This window comes from Suricata suricatta, chromosome 17 (genome assembly GCF_006229205.1).
Source record: "Suricata suricatta isolate VVHF042 chromosome 17, meerkat_22Aug2017_6uvM2_HiC, whole genome shotgun sequence".
NCBI lineage: Eukaryota > Metazoa > Chordata > Mammalia > Carnivora > Herpestidae > Suricata > Suricata suricatta.
In genome coordinates, this window is record NC_043716.1 from 42852234 (window position 1) to 42870808 (window position 18575).

The following is an 18575-nucleotide window of genomic DNA, read 5'->3' on the forward strand; positions in this document are numbered from 1 at the left end:
GCCGGCCGCCGTCGGCGAGAAGAGGCAGCAGTTTGGGAGCCGGTTCCTGAGCGATCCGGCGTGCGTCTTCCGCCATAATGCCTGGTAACCGCCCTGCCCCTGGCCCGCCGCCTCGTGCGCTCGGAGAAGCCGCTGAGCGCCGTCCCCGAGTCCCGCTGCCCTGCTCGAGGCGCTCTCCTCCCATGGGAGAGGCGCTCCGGGGCTGGCGACTCACCGTGCCCGCGGCGGCAACGTGAGGCCTCTAAGCTGCCCGTTTGATTTTCCCAGGGACAATGTTGAGTGGTCGGAAGAGCAGGCCGCGGCGGCGGAGAGGAAAGTCCGGGAGAACAGTACCCAGCGAGTGTGCCCGGAGAAGCAAGGTGCGCCCCGTGGGCCCTCCGCGGTATCTGCAGCCAGTACTACTGAACGCACTCTCCACCAGGGGCCAGAGAACCGAGACCGCCGAGAGCGTTTGTCACTGGACTGATACTGAAGTCGGGGGTAGAACGGGAGGGGGAGGGGATGGGTAAGGAAGGAGAAGGTCTTCCCCCTAAAATCTTGTTAGCGCAAACAAGGAGCTTTGCGTTTGGCTTTATTTGAAAGTGACCGTATTTTGGAATTTTCTAGCGATCAAGTTTTACTTACGTGACTAGATCCATGTTACGACGATTCGCCTTTGTCAGCCGTGTGGTCATGTGATTGACTTAGAGGCTGTGCTTTCTATCTATGATTACACTTTTTCGCTGAGGAAATGTGATTGAAGCTGGATTCTAGTGATCTGATTCTAAATGTTAAGGGAGGATGCTAATGACTGGTGGATGCGACTTTTCCTCCTATGACCACCGTGAGGATTTAGGGCTTCTGCCAAGGACAGTTGAGTGAGGTGGAGTGTAGATAAGTCTGGCGGAAGAATAAGAGGCCCCTTCTGGAGAGGTGGATGATGTCACTGAAGATTCTCTCTAGGTACTAGAACTAGGACCAATTGGGCCGTTGTCCTAAAAGACAATTGAAAATGGGACCAGAAATTGGGAGAGTAGTATCCCACAGTTCAGTATAACAATTAGAAGATTCCAGTTGCAAAATATTCACGTTGCATACTTTGACAGAGACTAAACCAATGCAAGTGAGAGTCGAAAGGGATTTTGAAAATCATGTAGTCCAATATCCTCTTTTTACAGTTAAAGAAACTTGGACCACAGGACATTAAGTGCCTTGCCCAGAGGTAAGCAGTTAGTTAGTAGTAGCAGTGGTGGAACTAAAATCCACTTTCTTAGATTTGTATTCTTTTCTGCTACACTAGTCAAGGCCCTGTATTGGCAAAGAGCAGAAAACGGAAGCCTAGCACCACCTTGATCACCTTAAACTACAACATAAACAGTCCACCCTTCTCCAGTCTCTCCTGTCTTCCATCATCAAAACTCTGCTCATTTTCCCCTCTTGTCAGCATTTCTCCTTTCCTTTTAGCCTTGTTTCCATTTTTAGTATCTTGGAGTATTACTGAACTCATTTCTTCGCTCCACACTCTATAGAGAACCACAGACAGGAGCATGTTTTAAGAAGAGCTGTGTGTATCATAACCATTGAGTTTACATGGGGAATAACTGAAGGACCTGGGACATTTCACTTGTAAAAGAGAAGATGTAGGGGGGGAAATAACCGCCCTTAATGCAGGAGGTGTTCTGTATGGCCCTAAGAAATAGTAGGACTTTAAAAATAAAAGAAATGAAATAGTAGGACTTTTTGACCAGAAGACAGGTTTTTTGCTTAATGTTAGAATTTTCTAGTAGTTAAGAGCCACCCAAAGATGTGGGTGGAGAATTGGTAGTAAGTTCCCTGGCAGAAGCTGGATTCCCTAGAAGGTCAGGATACAGAAGGAATTCAGTAGGGCTGAAAGGTTTCCGGCGCTAAGACTCTGTCTCTACTTGAGGGCACTTTGAGTATAAAATCACATTCAGTGAGGTGGGATTTGACATCAGAGACAAATAAAATCTTGAGAGATGGTTTTCTAAACTCTTCCCTTAATATTTACAGTTGATTATGAAATCAATGCCCACAAATATTGGAATGACTTCTACAAAATCCATGAAAACGGGTTTTTCAAGGATAGACACTGGCTTTTTACCGAATTCCCAGAGCTGGCACCTGGCCAAAACCAAAATCACTTGGAGAATTTGCTCTCTGAGAACGAGAGGAGTGAAGTACCTGAACGCAGGCGCAGCGAGGATGGACCTGGTATAAAAACAGCACAGCGCAAGTGTCCTTCAGATAGTCTTGGACATGAAGCACCGACGGCTCCTGTGGAAGAGAATGTAACTCAGAGACTCAGTCACCTGGGAATCTGTGCTGATGAGTTCCCTGGATCCTCAGCCACCTGCCGGATTCTCGAGGTAACCCCCCTTTACCGCGTGGCTACCGAGGCTGTTCTACACATGGGTGGCCTAGGGAGGCTGATCACAAAAGTGATTGTGTCTGAAGAAGCTCAGTAGACTTGACTCCTATATTGGCCTAGAAACACCTCCATTTTTTTAAACGAATGATATGTCCTAAATTCAGACCGGAGATTTGGTGGTTGTAGCACAAAGATACATTACCTGAGGTGCTGCCTGGGAACATCGGACTGCACCGAACGTTGTAGCATCAACCTACCACCTGGAAAAGAGTCACAAGACCTGGAGGGGTTAGTTGGCAAGGTGCCTGCTCCTCCAGCATGAGAGAATTCCAGTGACTGGACACTCCTCCGGAAGCTGATTAGCCTAGGGTTCAGTATAGTCCGGCATGACCTTGTCACTAGTCCCTTACCTTCCCCAGCAAAAAGGGACCTCCGCCTCTCTGCCCGCCTCCTAGTTGTTAGGATTGCATGCATTGAGATAATGTATGTAAAATGGCTAAGAATTGTGTCTGGCAAATAGTAAGCCCTTAGTCTATAGTTGCTGTTTTTATGATTACCACACCTAGCCCAATCTATAGTCCCCTTTTCATAAATTTTTCAGCTTAGTCTATTAAAGACATTTTTTCCAGTAATGATATGAGGCAGTTCAGCAAGAAAATATTTCATCTATAGGTCTGTTTGCTAAAACTGTAAAAGTAAAAGCAGTCCATGCCCTTTTTCCACACCAACTCCCTTCTGCTATTGAAAACCCATGCTTTCAAAGTCATCTATAGCTGCCCTTTTTAGGCTTTCTGAGGCCAAGGTCAGGGAATGTCGTGGGTACTATTTAGCTCTGGTCACCACACCTTCCCTAATACAATTAGGAGACAAGATTATCTATTGATTATTTATCTAGCTCCAGGAATTGATTTCTTGGGAAATCCTGTAACTAAAAGTTCATTTCTGTCTGCAGGTTGGTTGTGGTGTGGGAAACACCGTCTTTCCGATTTTACAGACTAACAAGTAAGTGTGTGTAAAGTTTAACTGTGTGGCTGCAAAGAGGAGAAAGGAGTTTGCTGTTTCTCAGAACTCACTGCAGCAGCCTGGCAGCCGTGTTTATTGGGAACCATGGGTGACAGGATATTTGGATTTCTACCTTATCTATTTATGGTTTTGATTTCATTTGATTTCTAAGTTATCTTTGTCAGCAGGAAAATTAGTAAGATCCAAAACCTGTTGCATTGTCAATATATAGTGTCTTTGATATTTTAACCTCTGCTACGCAGGAAAGAGAACAGACATAATGCAGTTTATAGTCTTAATTGTTCTACTGTTTTTTTTTCTGCCCATTCCAGTGACCCAGGACTCTTTGTTTACTGCTGTGATTTTTCCTCCACGGCTATAGAGCTGGTCCAGGTAAGTGTAATTGCTCCTACCCATCATTTCCACTGGTTAAAGGGAAGAGAGAGAAGGAGGGAGGGAAGGAGAGAATCCCAAGAAGGCTCCGCACCAGCAGCACGGAGCCCAGTGCGCGCTCCGACTCACAAACTGAGATCATGACCTGAGCCAAACTCAGACATTTTACCCACTGAGCCACCCAGGCGCCCCTTTTGTGCCTTATTCTTAGGTGGTCTGAAAGTAAGAGACTGACAGGCAGGAGTAGAGGAAAACTCCAGACGTGAATACGGAGCCCATTACTGGCCAGCTGTGGAACTTTGGGCCTATCTCCCGTCCTCTCCAAACTTTCCTTTTAAGGATTAAAATGAGAAGACTGTTTCTAGTCAGAATTCTTTACGTTATAAGTCCCAGAAACATCTAGACAAATTCAGCCAATGAAAGAAAGAGAAGGTCATACAACCCAAGGACATAAAGTGTAGCCAGGATTGTAACTCAGCCCTGAACATGTGACAGATACCAACGTAAGTTGACCAGCCAGTCACAATCCCTCCCTCAAGTTCCTGGTTTCCTGCCTCTCATAGCTCAGTGCCCATTTGTCCTTTGTTTTCTGTTTACAGACCAGCGTTCTGTAAGGGGTTTTTCCTGGTTTCACATATGACCTTGACATGCTCACCCTTTCCAGTCCCGTCTCTTCAGGTTCTCAGAATCTCACCAAAATGACTTGTCCTGATTCCAAAGTTCCCAGGAAGAGTTTGATGGACCCAGCCCGGCTGATAATCTACTTGCCCTTTTTGAATTAGTGGGGGGCTAATGAGGAACAAAGTCACATTTTTGGAGAAGAGAGATATGGAAAGGGAAATTACCCTAAAATATGTCTGTTATAATCATGTCTAATGCTGGTAGCACGGGAGCTCCAGAATTGTTAGTTGTATCTTTCTGGAGTTATTTTTATGGATCTAGACCAGGTGAATATTGAGGCTTATCTTTAGTTAATTTTATTTTGTTTTCTTTAGTTAATTTTATGGTGATAAAATATAAAGTTAAAATTTCCACGTCTAGAGAAATAGGTTTTCCTGGAGAATTCTATGGTCTGTGTAATATGGTATAGTTGAGTTGGGAGTTGTTTCAAATCATGCTCTTAAATGTTTAAATGTCCGTCTGTTGTAGCTTTCTCCTGATGGGGGTTTTCTTTTTCCTTATGGCCACTTACCTCCCTGATCATTTTCTAGTCTCCAAATCTAACTCTGTGCATCAGAGTATAGAATAAAAGTAGAGGAGTGAAGAACATTTTGTTTTAAAAGTACCAGTTAAGGGCAGTCTGGGTTGGGTTAGTCAGTGGAACATGCAGCTCTCGATCTTGGGTTGTAAGTTTGAGCCCCATGTTGGGTGCAGACATTACTTAAAACAAAAATCTTTTTTTAAGTTTATTTATTGATTTTGAGAGAGAGAAAGCACAAGGTGGGTAGGGGAGGAGAGAGAATCCCAAGCTGCACAGTCAGCGCAGCGTCCAGTGCCGGGCTTGAAGTCCCAAAACTCTGAGATCATGTCCTGAGCCAAAGTCGGACACTCAGCCAACGGAACCTGGCAGGCGCCCCAAAACTAAAATCTTTTTTTAAAAAAGTACCAGTTGGATTCCACAAGCTCCTCCCTGGAATTGTTCAAGATTCTTGGCCTTCGAATAAGAATGCGGGCCTTCATGATGAGAGCGGTGGCCCTGGCGCCGGTACACTTACAGCAGGATGAGGTTTCCTCGAGGCTGTGTGACCGTGTGCGTGAACGTTTTGTAACCTGTGTATTTCTCAACTGTCTGCAGACCCATTCAGCATATGATCCTTGCCGGTGTTTTGCCTTTGTTCACGATCTGTGTGATGAGGATCAGACTTACCCAGTGCCCACGGACAGCCTTGATATCATCATCCTCATATTTGTTCTTTCCGCGGTGGTGCCAGACAAGTAAGTTTGAGGTCCCTTAACCAGCAGTGTACCAAAAACAAAGCGTTGGTCAGAGTTGGACCCTGAGTCAGAAGGATCATCTGATGGGCAGGGAAAAGCCACTCTGTCAGAGTGTTAGGAGTGTCTCTAAATTTGTTTGCAAGTCCCCAACTTTGAGTTTCAGCCTCTAAACCTTGACAGCAGCGGTTGGGTCTTTTCACTGCTACGGTTTAACGTCCCGGAGGAATGGGAGAGCAGCCTTCGGTGGCTGTGTTTTTTCATCTTTCCTGTAAGTAAGCTGGACACCCAGCGTGGGGCGCCGGTCCACAACCCCAAGACCAAGAGCCGTGCACTGTGCCAGCTAGCCCGGCCAGGTGCCCCTCGTGGCCTTTTTAAATGCTTTCAGTAAAGCAAGCTATTGACACAGAATTTATGGTGAACCTTAACTCAGGTGTTCCTTTGTGCTTACGTTCTTTGGAAAACTGCAGTACAAGAACATTCCATAAAATCAAGTTTAGGTGAAAGGAAAGTCCGTTGCTGAACCCTAAAAGATACTGTTAAAGCTCCTTAGGGACAACTGGGTGGCTCAGCTGGTTAAGCGTCGACTCTTGATTTCAGCTCAGAGCGTGACCTCCGAGTCATGAGATCGAGCTTGACGGGCTCCTCGCTGGGTGTGGAGCTCCCTCTGCTTCACCCCCCAACTCCTGCTCACGTGCACTCCGTGTCCCTTAAAAAAAAATCTTAGACACAGGCAACCAGCTGTCCTGATGAAGTACCGGCCTGAGGAGGCAGCGTCAGCCAGAGCCCCAGGGAACTGACTGATTTTCTCTAGCCCCGTTTCCTTGGGGCCGGCACTGAGCCATCTGACCTGACACGGAAATTGTGAGTGTGGGTAACGGCAGGTGCAGAGCAGCCCAGAGGCCAGGCGTGCTTCTGAAAACTGCAGAAGCTCAGGGACCCCTGGTTGGCTCAGTCAGTAGAGCATGTGACTCGATCTCAGGGTCATGAGTTCAAGCCCCACAATTGAGGGTAGAGTTTATTAGATAGATTTTTTTTTTTTAATGGCAGAAGTTTAACTGCTATAGACTTAAAAACTGCTGTGGACTGAAGCAAAACATTAAAATAAAAATTCATTGTTCAGTTTTTAAATAGGCCGTGTAGCACTTATTCTTCTGAGGTTAGCCAGCCAAAACCCCCTCGAGAACTGTGTATGGAAAGTGCAGGCAGAATGGAAAGCACTCCCCCCAGGTGCTCATTTGCATGCTGACTCAGACTGTCAGTTGCAAGTTCTTAGGGTTTGGTCTCCAACAAATGGAAAGACACCGTCTCTGCGCACAAAGAGCTTGGACCTGGGGGGGCAGATGGATGAGACCACCGACTAGCAGTCCTCCCTGCAGGTTTTTGGGGCGGCACCCAGGGAGCCACAGGCGCAGGCGCCGGGGTGGCTTCCCCGGGAGGGAATCCCAGGCGTGAGCAGCAAGCCAAGCGCAGAGTATGGAACGTGGCCCACGGTGGAACTCTCCAGCAGAGGCGGGTTATCCTCGGGCCTCTTCACACTGAAAGCACTGGGTCGAAGCCACGGTCTGGAGCAGCCCGCAGGGGCCACATCAGAAGCGCAGACGCGCGCTCCTATCCTCAAGTGCAGCGAGAGCAGAGGAGCTGAGGTGACCGGGGCCGGGTTTCAGCAGCGTTAGGAAGTCCGCCGGCTCTTCCGGACGTGCTGCGGGAGAAGTCCTGTCCGTAAGGAGACCTGATCTTCCTTCTCTGTTGCCCCACAGGATGCAGAAGGCTATCAGCAGGCTGAGCAGGCTTCTGAAGCCCGGAGGGCTGATGCTTCTGCGAGATTACGGCCGCCACGACATGGCTCAGCTTCGGTTTAAAAAAGGTATTGTGGGGGCATCTGAGGGCTCAGTCAGTTAAGGGTCCAACTTCAGCTCGAGTCATGATCGCGCAGTTAGTGAGTTCGAGCCCTGCTACGGGCACCGCAGACCGCTCAGAGCCTGAGCCTGCTTCAGATTCTGTGTCTCCCTCGCTGTCTGCTCTTCCCCCACTCGTGATCTCTCTGTCTCTCAAAAGTAAAGGAACACTAAAAAAAAAAATTTTTTTTTTATGAATTAAATATAACTAAAAAACAAAAAAGGTATTGTTGGGGCGCCTGAAGGGTTCAGTCCATTAAGCGTCCAACTTCAGATCAGGTCATGATCTCATGTTTATGTGTTCGAGCCCCACATCAGGCTCTCTACTGTCAGTACGGAGCCTGCTTGGGATTCTATCTCTCCCTCTCTCTGCACCCCTTCCCCCAAAATAAATAAACGATAAAAATAAAAAAGCATTTTGCTGTTGTAAGTAATTTCTGTGCACAGGACAGATAAAGACTGTGTTATTATGTTATTATCTGTGCTCTCTGAGGAACTGTTGGCACATTGATAGGGAAAAGATCAGCAATCCACCCAAAACACAGGGAAGGAAAATTTTAGAGCTGATTCACAGAAGAGCGTATCCAAATGGCCAAAAACAAATTTGAGGGTAACAAAAATTCCAATGAAATAATCACTTCTCAAACCTGCTGCCAGTCCAAGGAAGGAGCTATGCTTCTCAATTAGTGGTAGAAACACACGTTGTTGATGGTTTTTGTTTTTGTTGTAAGATTTTTTTTTTTTTTTTTAGTTTTAAAGTTTATTTTTGAAGGAGAGAGACAAAGCGTGAGTGGGGGAGGGGCAGAGAGAGAAGGAGACAGAGAATCCAAAGCAGGCTCCCGGCTCTGAGCTGTTAGCACAGAGCCCCACATGGAGCTTGAACTCATGAGCCAAGAGATTGTGACCTGAGCCGAAGTCAGGTGCCTAACCGACTAAGCCACCCAGACACCCGTTTTGTTTTGTTTTCTTTAAAGCACACTGGGGCTACCAACTCAGGTTAACGGTCCTTTCAGGAATTACTCCCGTAACGTGCTGTAACACATGTAAACAAAATCTCGAAAACCAAGTGAGTGCCTCCAGAGAGGGAAACATCGTGCCTACCGTGTGGGGTGGACCCTTACCACTGGTCTTGGAGGGGTTTCCGTTCTGCATTCCCGGATGAGAAGACCCCACGTGTTAGAGTAGCTGGGGGAAAATAAGCAGAAGGGAAGCAAGTAAGCCTATATTGGCTTTCAAAAGGTGTGGAAGGGCAGCATACCAGGTTGGTAAATTTGACATTAGGCCAGAGGGCGTGGCGGCTGAAAGGAGAGTGTCGGTGACCAGTGTACGGATTGTACTCGTGAACGTGTGTGGACCTGGGGACAGATGGTGGGAAACGGTCGTGGTGGCTATCTCAAGTTTCCTCTTCAGCTGTAGTCCTTGGCTTTTACTTATTTTTGTTTTACAAAGAGTATGCAGTGTTTGTTTAATCAGGGTGGGGGCAAAACTCTTTCCAGCACGAAACGACTCTAGGTCAGAAGGCTGAGCTCGCATGTGTGACCTAACACTGAAATTCGATCATTCCCCTCGGGCTCCTCTTTCCCAAAGATCCCTGCGAAGTGCCCAGAGTAACCACGAAAGGACTCTGTTCTCTGCCCAAGAAATGGGTATCAGGATGTACATTTGATTGGCAATGAAATTCAAAGAAGCTCTTTAAAGTTTCTCTGATTTTTTTATCACATCGCTCCACAGGTCAGTGTCTGTCTGAAAATTTCTATGTGAGAGGCGATGGTACTAGAGTTTACTTCTTCACACAAGGTATGAAAACACTCACCTTTATTTATGCTAACTGTCCCCAAAACACCGGATCAGATGTGGCCTGAGGTACTCTCGAAATCTGTCGCGCCCCTCCTCCCATTTGAAGACCTTTCCAGCCTTTCCAGCCCACCGGACCGGTTCGCTGTTCTCCACACAGGCTCCACATAGAGGAGCCTTCAGGCCTCTGCTTTCCTCCTCTGCTGTCTGCGCTTCCTCCCTGTCACCTTGTCCCACCCACATGGGACACCTGCCCTTTTGGCAAGATCCCAACATGGCTGGCTTGGCCCTCTAAACAGGCTATCCCGTAGGCGCGCCAGAGCTAGGCCGCACTCCCCGCATCCCAGCTGCCAGGGGTCCCCCAGAATTGCCCTCCTGCAGCTTGCCCTGCCTCGAGGCTCCTCCACCACCAGTGCCACCCTGCGCCCTTTCTTGTGCCACATGCTTCTTTGAGTTAAGATATAGTGGAAACTCTGCTAAAAAAGGGGGGCTTTGACATTACATATATAGAGATTTTGCATATAACCTTAAGGTGTCCATAAAGCCTTTAAATTCTTCCCTATCAGCTCTTAGGCCCTCCCTCAAAATTCCAAGGGGCCCTTTCCAGAAGGTCTCTGGCTTCCCCCATTTAAACATGAACTTAATATTCCCAAGCTGCTCCTATGTTTCTAAATAAACAGCCCTGCTAAAGCCACTTAAAATACATAAATAAAAACAGCCTCACAGAGCCCCATTTAACATAGCAAGTGGTGGACAATGTTTTTTCTTTAGCGGAAAATATGTAAACATCTCTTTTCCGAACCAGATGAGCTGGATACGCTTTTCACTACGGCCGGACTGGAAAAGGTTCAGAACCTGGTGGATCGCCGATTGCAAGTGAACCGAGGGAAACAGCTGACAATGTACCGAGTCTGGATTCAGTGCAAGTACCGCAAGCCTCCTCTGTCCCGCGCTGGCTGAGAGGCGGCCGCTCCCGACACGGGAGCCCAGTGGAGCTTTTCAAAAGGAACGTTCACAAACGGTGTCTCATTGATGTTGGAAAGTCCAAGGATTCGAACTTGAACCTTAAACATAGAAAAAATTACTTTTTATCAAGATTCTAGTAATGGTGTTTCCAGTTTGGGAAGCCCTTTAATATGTACTTTGCTAAGTTTTTTCTTACTTTGAGATATCAAAGAATCTTTCTTGCCATATTTGTAACTTATCATAATTAAAATATTCATGGGAATCATGAATTTAAAAGGCATCAAGAATTTATTTCCATGTGGAAGTATTATACATGATAAAGCGTCATGTGACTGTGAGTTGCATTAAATTATTTCGGAGTTCGAATACCTGGACCAGGCAGTTGATATACACAAAAGTGAGTAATGGTCTTGTTCAGCAAGAAGCACAGCAAGAAGAATCCTCTCTCTCGATGTTTTCCTGACTCAAAAATACTGCCTTAGGGGCACCTGGATGGCCGTCAGTTAAGCATCCGACCTCAGCAAGCCCCGCGTCGGGCTCTGCGCTGACACCTCAGAGCCTGGAGCCTCCTTCGGATTCTGTCTCCCTCTCTCTCTGCCCCTCCCCCGCTGTCTCTCTGTCTCTCAAAAATAAATAAACGTTAAAAAAAAATACTGCTCGAGAGAGCATCAAACATGTCCTCGTTACGTATTTATTTGGTCATGGTCTCCACTCAACTCTAGTTCTGTGGAATTTTAGGCCCTGTTCCCCCCTCTAAGTAACCTATTTCTAAAAGATTTAAAAGTTTTACTTTTCTTGGATGTAAAGTTTAAGAAATAAATAATGGAGGGGGGAAGATCTTGACTTTTAGCAAAATTGTCTCTTTTTTTTATTGCGCCCTTAAATGTTTGACACAAAAATAATTGAGAGAACTTTATTTTAGCCACATGACTGTACCACTGAAAGTGATCATCATCAGTATTACTTTTTTTATGTTCTGCTTTTTTTCAGTTGCCACTCCTACATGTTTCCCTCTTGGTTCATAAGTTATACAATGAATTCTTAATTTTTACCAAATAAAGAATTTTCAATTCTTCCTATGTTTTGCATTTCCAACTCAGATATTCCCATAATTGCTTTATTGCTGTATTACATGTGGAAACTTGATAAGATAAGCAACTTTATAAATAATTCCAAATGTAAAGAAAAGTACCAATTAACCAAGAATATTGCAAGAATAGCCCCCCCTTTTTTTTCAGAATAATTTTTAAGAGTAGGTTGCTAGGTGATGTCCCAACACTCCTGCATACTTTAATGTATAATCCATGTAACTGAAGACATTCTATCACCAAATCCATCAGAAGTAGAAATCAATTTGAAAACATCTACAGATAACCAAGTTTTCCAATGGTTCCAATAATATATCACCAGAAAAAAAGTTGCATTTAGTATTCAACCTCAGTCCCCTGTAGTCTGGAACAATCCAGGCTTGTTTTAATGACCTTGACATTTGAAGATTACAGGCTGTTTTGCAGACTATCCCTCAATTTGGGTTTGTCCATGGCTTTCTCATGATTTGGTTTGAGGGACACATTCCTGGCAGGAATATCGGTGATGCTGTGCTCTTCCCATCACATCCTATCAGGGGATGACATGGTTTTGAATTGCCTGGTATTGGTCATGTTAAGTTGATCACGTCGGTCGTTGAGGTGGTGTCTGCTGTTTTCTCCACCAAAAAGTTACTAATAAGCATTTCGTAGGGTGATGCTTTGAAATCAGGTAAATAACCCGTTCTTCATCCATCTTTACCTCCTTGTTCAGCATCTGTGTCCCAGTTTCTTGGCTGAATTACTATGATGGTAGCCTGTGAGTGTCTCCTAATCCTACTTTCTTTTCTTCCCCCTGCATTTGTTGGTTGGAGTTCTATAAGGAAAGCTTTCTTTTTTCTACTCATTTACTTCTCTGAATTTGGATTCAGATTTGTTTTATTTAATGATTATTACATATACTGTACAGCCATTGGTGTGGCTGTTACCCCAATTTGGCCAATGGAAGCCTCTTCAAACGCTCCTGTGATCTTGGGACTGTCCCCGTGATTCTCCGAGCCTTCAAACACAAGTCATCCCAAGCTCTAGTTTCTCTGCCCCGGTCTGAATCCAGCATTTCCCCCAAGTAGTGTTGGTTTCTTTTAGTGCAGAAAGGTATTTAGAAACCAAGCTGAGTGTGCTCATTGCTGCTGGGGTGTGCCTGCAGCCTTCTCAGTGGATGGAGCGCCAAGATATTTGCATGTACACACACACACACACACACACACACACACACACTTGCATCTGTATTTTTATACTTCTACATAGTGAAAACCATCAGTTCAGATCGATGCCTTTGGTTCTGATCCAACACCACAAAATTCATGCTAGTTTTTATTCTCTGTACTTTAGTTTCCTTTTCCAACAATTCCAAACTCCCATCACCCTCCATACATCCGGCCAATGGCCTCCTATGTAATGTTCTCCTTTTGCCACCATTCACACACGGATGGCCTCCTCACCCCTGAGGCTCCAACCGCCGGGCCAATCACATTCGCTACAGCTCCCCACCTCACACTGACCCCCTCCTCACCCTGCAGGGTCCAGCACCCCACCACTACCACCCCTCCGCCCTTGCACTAACATCCACCTTGCTTGGCTTCATCTTTAAAGCATAAGAGAAGGAACTTCCCATCTCTTCCTTTACACTGAATGTATTTAAAACTGGGAAAGACTGAGTCACTGGATGGCATTTCACTTATCTTTTGGAACGAAGAACAAATATATTAAATGATCCACTAAAACCTTTCTTTGGCATTTCTGAGGCATTTCCAAGCAGCAAGAGTTTTTATTCCATCTTTGGGGCACTTGGCTTGGGCTTTGGGCTTTAGGTATAAAAGTGAGCCTCCTGCCCGCTGCTCACTTTTCTTGGCCATCTACTAAATTCTCTTCCCTTGCTCTCTAACTTTTTATCAGTCAAGCTACCTTAAACTCTGCAGGGACTTTCTGTAATTTAGCATTGGAATCACTAATAATGGCCAGAAAACAATTAAACCCCGTCGGGGTAGATTAAAGTATGACTTTGGTGCCACTCAAAAGCACAGAGAGTCCCAACAGCATCTCTTGGTATTCTTTTTTTTTTTTTTTTTGAAGTATAGTCAACACACAATGTTATATTAATTTTAGATGTACAACAGTGATTCAACAGCTCTCTGTATTATGCTAGGCTCACCGTGAGTGGAGCTATTGTCGGTCCCTATACAACACTATTATTGTACCTTTGACTAGAATCCCAGTGCTGTACCTTTCATCCCCTGACTCATTCATTCCATAATTGGAAGCCTGTACCTCTCACTCCCCTTTACCCGTTTTGTCCATCCCCCAGCCGGCTTCCCCTCTGGCAACCACCAGTTTGTATTTTCAGGTCTGATCTGCTGATACTCTTGATGCAAGAAAAGTGCTGCATTGGCTGGGAAGGCAGCTCCACGTGTGAAACTACTCAGGAAGTTGTGTGGTTTAGAGTCAAGTCTAATGGAGAAGTTTCTGAAACTGACCTGCCTGAGTAGCGGTAATTATTAGCAGCAGAATTATCTGAGATAAATTCAGTATTGTTTGAAAAATGAGTAACAGTTTGAGACAGGTGTACCGGAACCACTGGAGTAAAGCCATGTAGGTGGCGTCCAGGGTCAGGTTCTTAGGCTGCAGACCCCTTCATCATCAAAGATTCGTCCCATGGTCGGTATGCTTCACCGGAGCCCGGCCTCTGCTAATGGCGTCAAGCCTGTGCTTTGCCGTGACTCCGCCACCTGCCTTCGTGTAAGTTCACACTCCCTTGGGCTCTGGTTGGAAAACTAGGGCCTTGGACACCTGGGTGGCTCAGTTGGCTAAGTGTCTGACTTCAGCTCAGGTCACGATCTTGGAGTTCGTGGGTTCGAGCACCACACTGGGCTCTGTGCTGACAGCTCAGAGCATGGAGCCTGCTTCAGATTCTGTGTCTCCCTCTGTCTCTGCCCCTCCCCCACTCACGATCTGTCTCTCTCTCTCTCTCAAAAATAAACATTTTTTTAATTTAAAAAAATTAGAGCCTTGGAAATTTAATAGGAAAATGAAAATCCAACGTATTAAGACATTCTACTTTCCTTGAATTGATCCTATCTTTGCCTAAAGATGTTACTTTCGTAATAGTGGGGAGTTGTATTTAGCTTAAAAGACGAACTCAGGACAAACAGCTTCTTTCACTCCGTTCACAAAGGTCTGTTCTTTGGTTTGTGGCTTCTGCTGCTATTTTCAGAGCCTGCTGCATTGATGCGTTGCAGGCTTTTATACGCTTCCGAATTTGGCGTGCAGGTTGCTTTGGGAGCCTTGGTTAGGAGGTGGAAGGGGCGCTAATGGTACGTTTCACAGGTAAAAACACTGAAACGGTGCAGCATGGCCACCTCCCTTTATTTCAGTTAATTTCTAGGTTTAAGATTGGACATCACTTCCCCTGCAGTCCATGGAACAGAGTGCATGACCAAATCACAGAGCAAACAGCCGCAGTTGGACTCCCTGCTCCAGTGGGGGGACCCTGAGACATGGCAGCCAGTGTCCTTGGCAAAGGCTCAAGCTTGGCGTCCTCCCCCTGAGGTGAGCCCCAGATTGCATTCATTCCTTCATTCCCCACCTTCCTTTCTCTGAGTTTGGATTTCTCCATTAAAACTTAAAATATCCTCAGAAGGAGCCATACCTTAAACGTTTACCAGCAGTGGCATGTCCAGGGGGCGGAGAGAGCCCTGCCACCCCTGCTGGGGGTAAGCCCCCCACGCCTCCCCAGCCTTGCTTCCCATTACTCAGTGTTTACTGGGTGATTGAGGCCGACAGCGGAGCTCCCCCCATGATGAGCTCCTTGGGGGACTAAGCGGAGCAGCAAAGCACCTGGCCCATGGCTGGTGCACAATGAAAGAGGACGGAGTAGTTCTGCCTGCCCAGCCCCCACACCCCAGTAGACCCCCACTGACACGGTTTGTATTTAACTTCAGAAGACCATTGTGTACAGGGCTGTGGCTGCCAGGATCAGCAGCGCAAGCTGGCTTCAAGGAGAAGGCAGAAGGCAAAAGAACACAGGGTGTCTAATGACCCCCAGCGCAGAAATGTACAGGGGCCTCAGAAGCACCGGGACGTGTGTGCCACCCCTGCCCCACCGCTCTAAGATCCGCCCTCTGTCCCTGTAGGAGGCAACCATCACTGAGCTCCTGAGACCTGATGCCTCTGTAAAATGGGCGCGCAGTGTGTGCGTGGCTGTGTCGGTAAGCAACTCCCAGAACGGGTCTACAGGCCAGGCAGGGTCTCCAAAGGCGTCCCCAGAGCACTTTTTGTTTCATTCTCCCCAGTACTGACCTCTGAGCACCACACTGTTTCCTTGGGCTTTTAAAATAACTGACAGTCTTACATTTTTGAAAGGAAACTTTATATCACTGCCATAAATGTAAAAAAGTATTACTTGTCATTAGCCAAAGGTTTCTTTCTTTCTTCCTTCCTTTCTTTTGTTTTTTTTTCTTTCTTTCTTCCTCAGAAGGTATTTTTAAAAATAAATACAGTGAGGGGGTGCCTGGTGGCTCAGTCATTTGAGTATCTGACTCTTGATTTGGCTCCAGTCGTGGGATCCAGCCCCACATTGGGCTCAGCGCTGAACATGGAGCCTGCTTAAGACTCTCTCTCTCCCTCTGCCCCTCTCCCCAGATCACACTCTCTTTCTCTCTCTCTCTAAAATTAAAAAAAAAAAGAAATTGTAAAATACATACATACAATGAGAATTGTAAAAATATAAATTTTAGCTGGATCCCATTGCTGACCAAAGGCTCTGACCCCGAAGCCTTGGAGCACCGAGCAAACAGCAGGCGCCCGGCTGTCTCGGAGCTCACGTCTGGTTTGAGAGATTCCATAGAGGTCCAGAAAGCATGAATCAGATGGGCACATGCCAGGAAGACCCGAGCAGGGTAGACAGAAGTGGAGGCAGAGAGTGGGCGAAAAAGCCCTCTGAGGTGGGGCTTCCTGGAGGAGGTGACATCCCCCCTGGTTGTCTGAACAAAGAGCCTTCTAGGGAGAAGGAACAGCCAGGCGGGAAGACCGTGGCAGACTCCCACTGTCTCTACCCCACAGCATGGGGAGGGCTGAATTGCTCACTCTCGTCATAAATGCATCTGCCTTTAGCACATTTTAATACAACTAGTACTCGAGTGCACTATGTACTAAGAAATGAGTAAGAATGATTACCTGTCTCCCACTGACCCTCAGGTTCAGGGTCTGGATTCTTCTCAGTTCATCTAGGGCTATTCAAATTATGAAGCCAGCCCAACTCACAAGAGCCTGGCATATAAACCAGGATTATTGATCTGTGATCTCAGACATAACTGACAAGCCGAGGGGATCCCCCAGGAAAGGAAACTGCTTGAGAAACTACAGATCAGAAGTTGATTGTTAAGAATACACCAGAGCCCAGTAGTCAGGTGGCCCCCAGATTCTTGTCAAGCTGTGGCTGAAAAGCAAGGTCCGCCATCTGCACCAATGAAGCTGATGCTGAGCAGGTCTTTAGAAACATTAACCAGCGTTTGTTTAGACCTTAATACTCTTTAAAAAGCTTTTCATCTGTTTAATCCTCACAGCACCCCTGTGAGATATAAGTATAATTATCTCCATTTTACAGATGAGGAAATCTGATGTTCAGGGAGGATAAATGGTTTACCAAGGTCAGGCGGCTAGTGCTAATTGTCGGGTCATTAGCCTACGATTCAGGGGGGGTATTTTGATATAAATGGTATTTGACATAATACATGGGTTTAAACATTCTTGGCTCCAGCCCACTGTGCCTGTCTGGAAAATGCCACACCTGACACAGAGGTCAGGCCTGTCGCCTCCCATGTGGGGGTGGGAGAAGGAGAAAGGGCACTGGCCCCACCCCACCCACCACCCACCCCAAACCTTCCAAGAGAAAAGAAAAACACTTGTAACTCTCAGAAATGTGAAACAATTACAGATCGTCCACGAAATCAACTGCATAAATGGCGTTGGTTTTGCAACTTTGTGCAATTTGCAACATTTTCCTCAAAATAGAAAAAAGTAATGCACCAACTTTACCCACTGCTGGTGCCCTGCCTGTGAGGCTTCCTGGCCCCGGGTGAAGGGAGGATCTGGGCCGGCTCTTCCCGGGGCACTGCAGCCGGCCCAGGGGGCGTGTCCTGCCCAGGGGGCGTGTCCTGCCCGGTCCTACCGGTGAGCCCTCAGAAGGGCCCCGCTGGGCTGCATGCTCTGCTCTTGCCATCTGGAAATGCTTGGTAAGCTTTAACAAAGTGCCCCTCAAACCATGTTGCCTGCCACTGCTTCCTTCTTGCTCCTTCATTCTCTTTCTCCTTCCTTAGAAGAGAGTGGTCTTCTCTTGACTTATTTTTCCCTCCCTTCCTGGCAGCTGATCCTGGGCTGCTCTGGGGTGGGCCTTCCTGCCCAGGCAGGACGACTTGCCCGCCTTCGGCCCTTCCCGCCTTTCCGTTCGCCTGGTCAGGCATGCTTTCCCGACCTGCCGCAGCTGGACCCTCGGGCTCGCTGCCCCTACCCTCCCAGAGCCCTGCCGGCACCCCATCTCCTCGTGACTTGTGGATTCTCCTCATTCAGCTTTCAACTCGAGTGTCCCTCAGCCTGTGAGAGCCACCACCACCCCCTACAGCCCTCTCCTTTCCCTCAGCCACACCACATTACAGGGCTTTATCTTCTTCATGACACCCCACATTCTTCTTTTTTTTTTATGTGTATTTATGTTTGAGAGAGAGAGAGAGAGAGATACAGAGCACAAACAGGGGACAGGCACAGAGAGAGGGAGACAGAGAACCCGAAGCAGGTTCCAGGCTCCAAGCTGGCAGCACAGAGTCAGACGTGGGGCTCAAACTCATGGACTGCGAGATCATGACCTGAGCAGAAGTCAGATGCTCAACTGACTGAGCCACCCAGGCGCCCCATACTCAGCATTGTTCTTAATTGTGATCTACCTCTTACCTCTCTACTATGAGCTCTTCGGGGGTCAGGGATTTGGTCTACTTTGATCACAGTTGTATCCTCAGTGCATGCAATGATGTCTGTAGGAGGTGCTCAATAAATATTTCTTGGGTGGGTAAGTACACAGAAAGTCAACCAGGAACTGAGTCCAGAGTGAGGAGAATCAAGTTCTGTCATCTAATCCAGCACAAACTA

General features: G+C 46.8%; 1 protein-coding gene across 1 annotated transcript; it reads left to right on the top strand.

Annotated features, from left to right (window-relative positions):
* Position 1: 1 nt before the first annotated feature.
* On the top strand, positions 2 to 10906 carry METTL2A (methyltransferase like 2A; the record flags this gene model as incomplete). Its single annotated transcript, XM_029927067.1, has 9 exons — positions 2 to 84; positions 268 to 359; positions 2011 to 2366; positions 3321 to 3370; positions 3703 to 3763; positions 5559 to 5698; positions 7456 to 7562; positions 9325 to 9390; positions 10193 to 10906. Coding segments are annotated over 9 exons (1110 nt in total), but the record flags the coding sequence as incomplete, so codon positions are not given.
* Positions 10907 to 18575: the final 7669 nt, after the last annotated feature.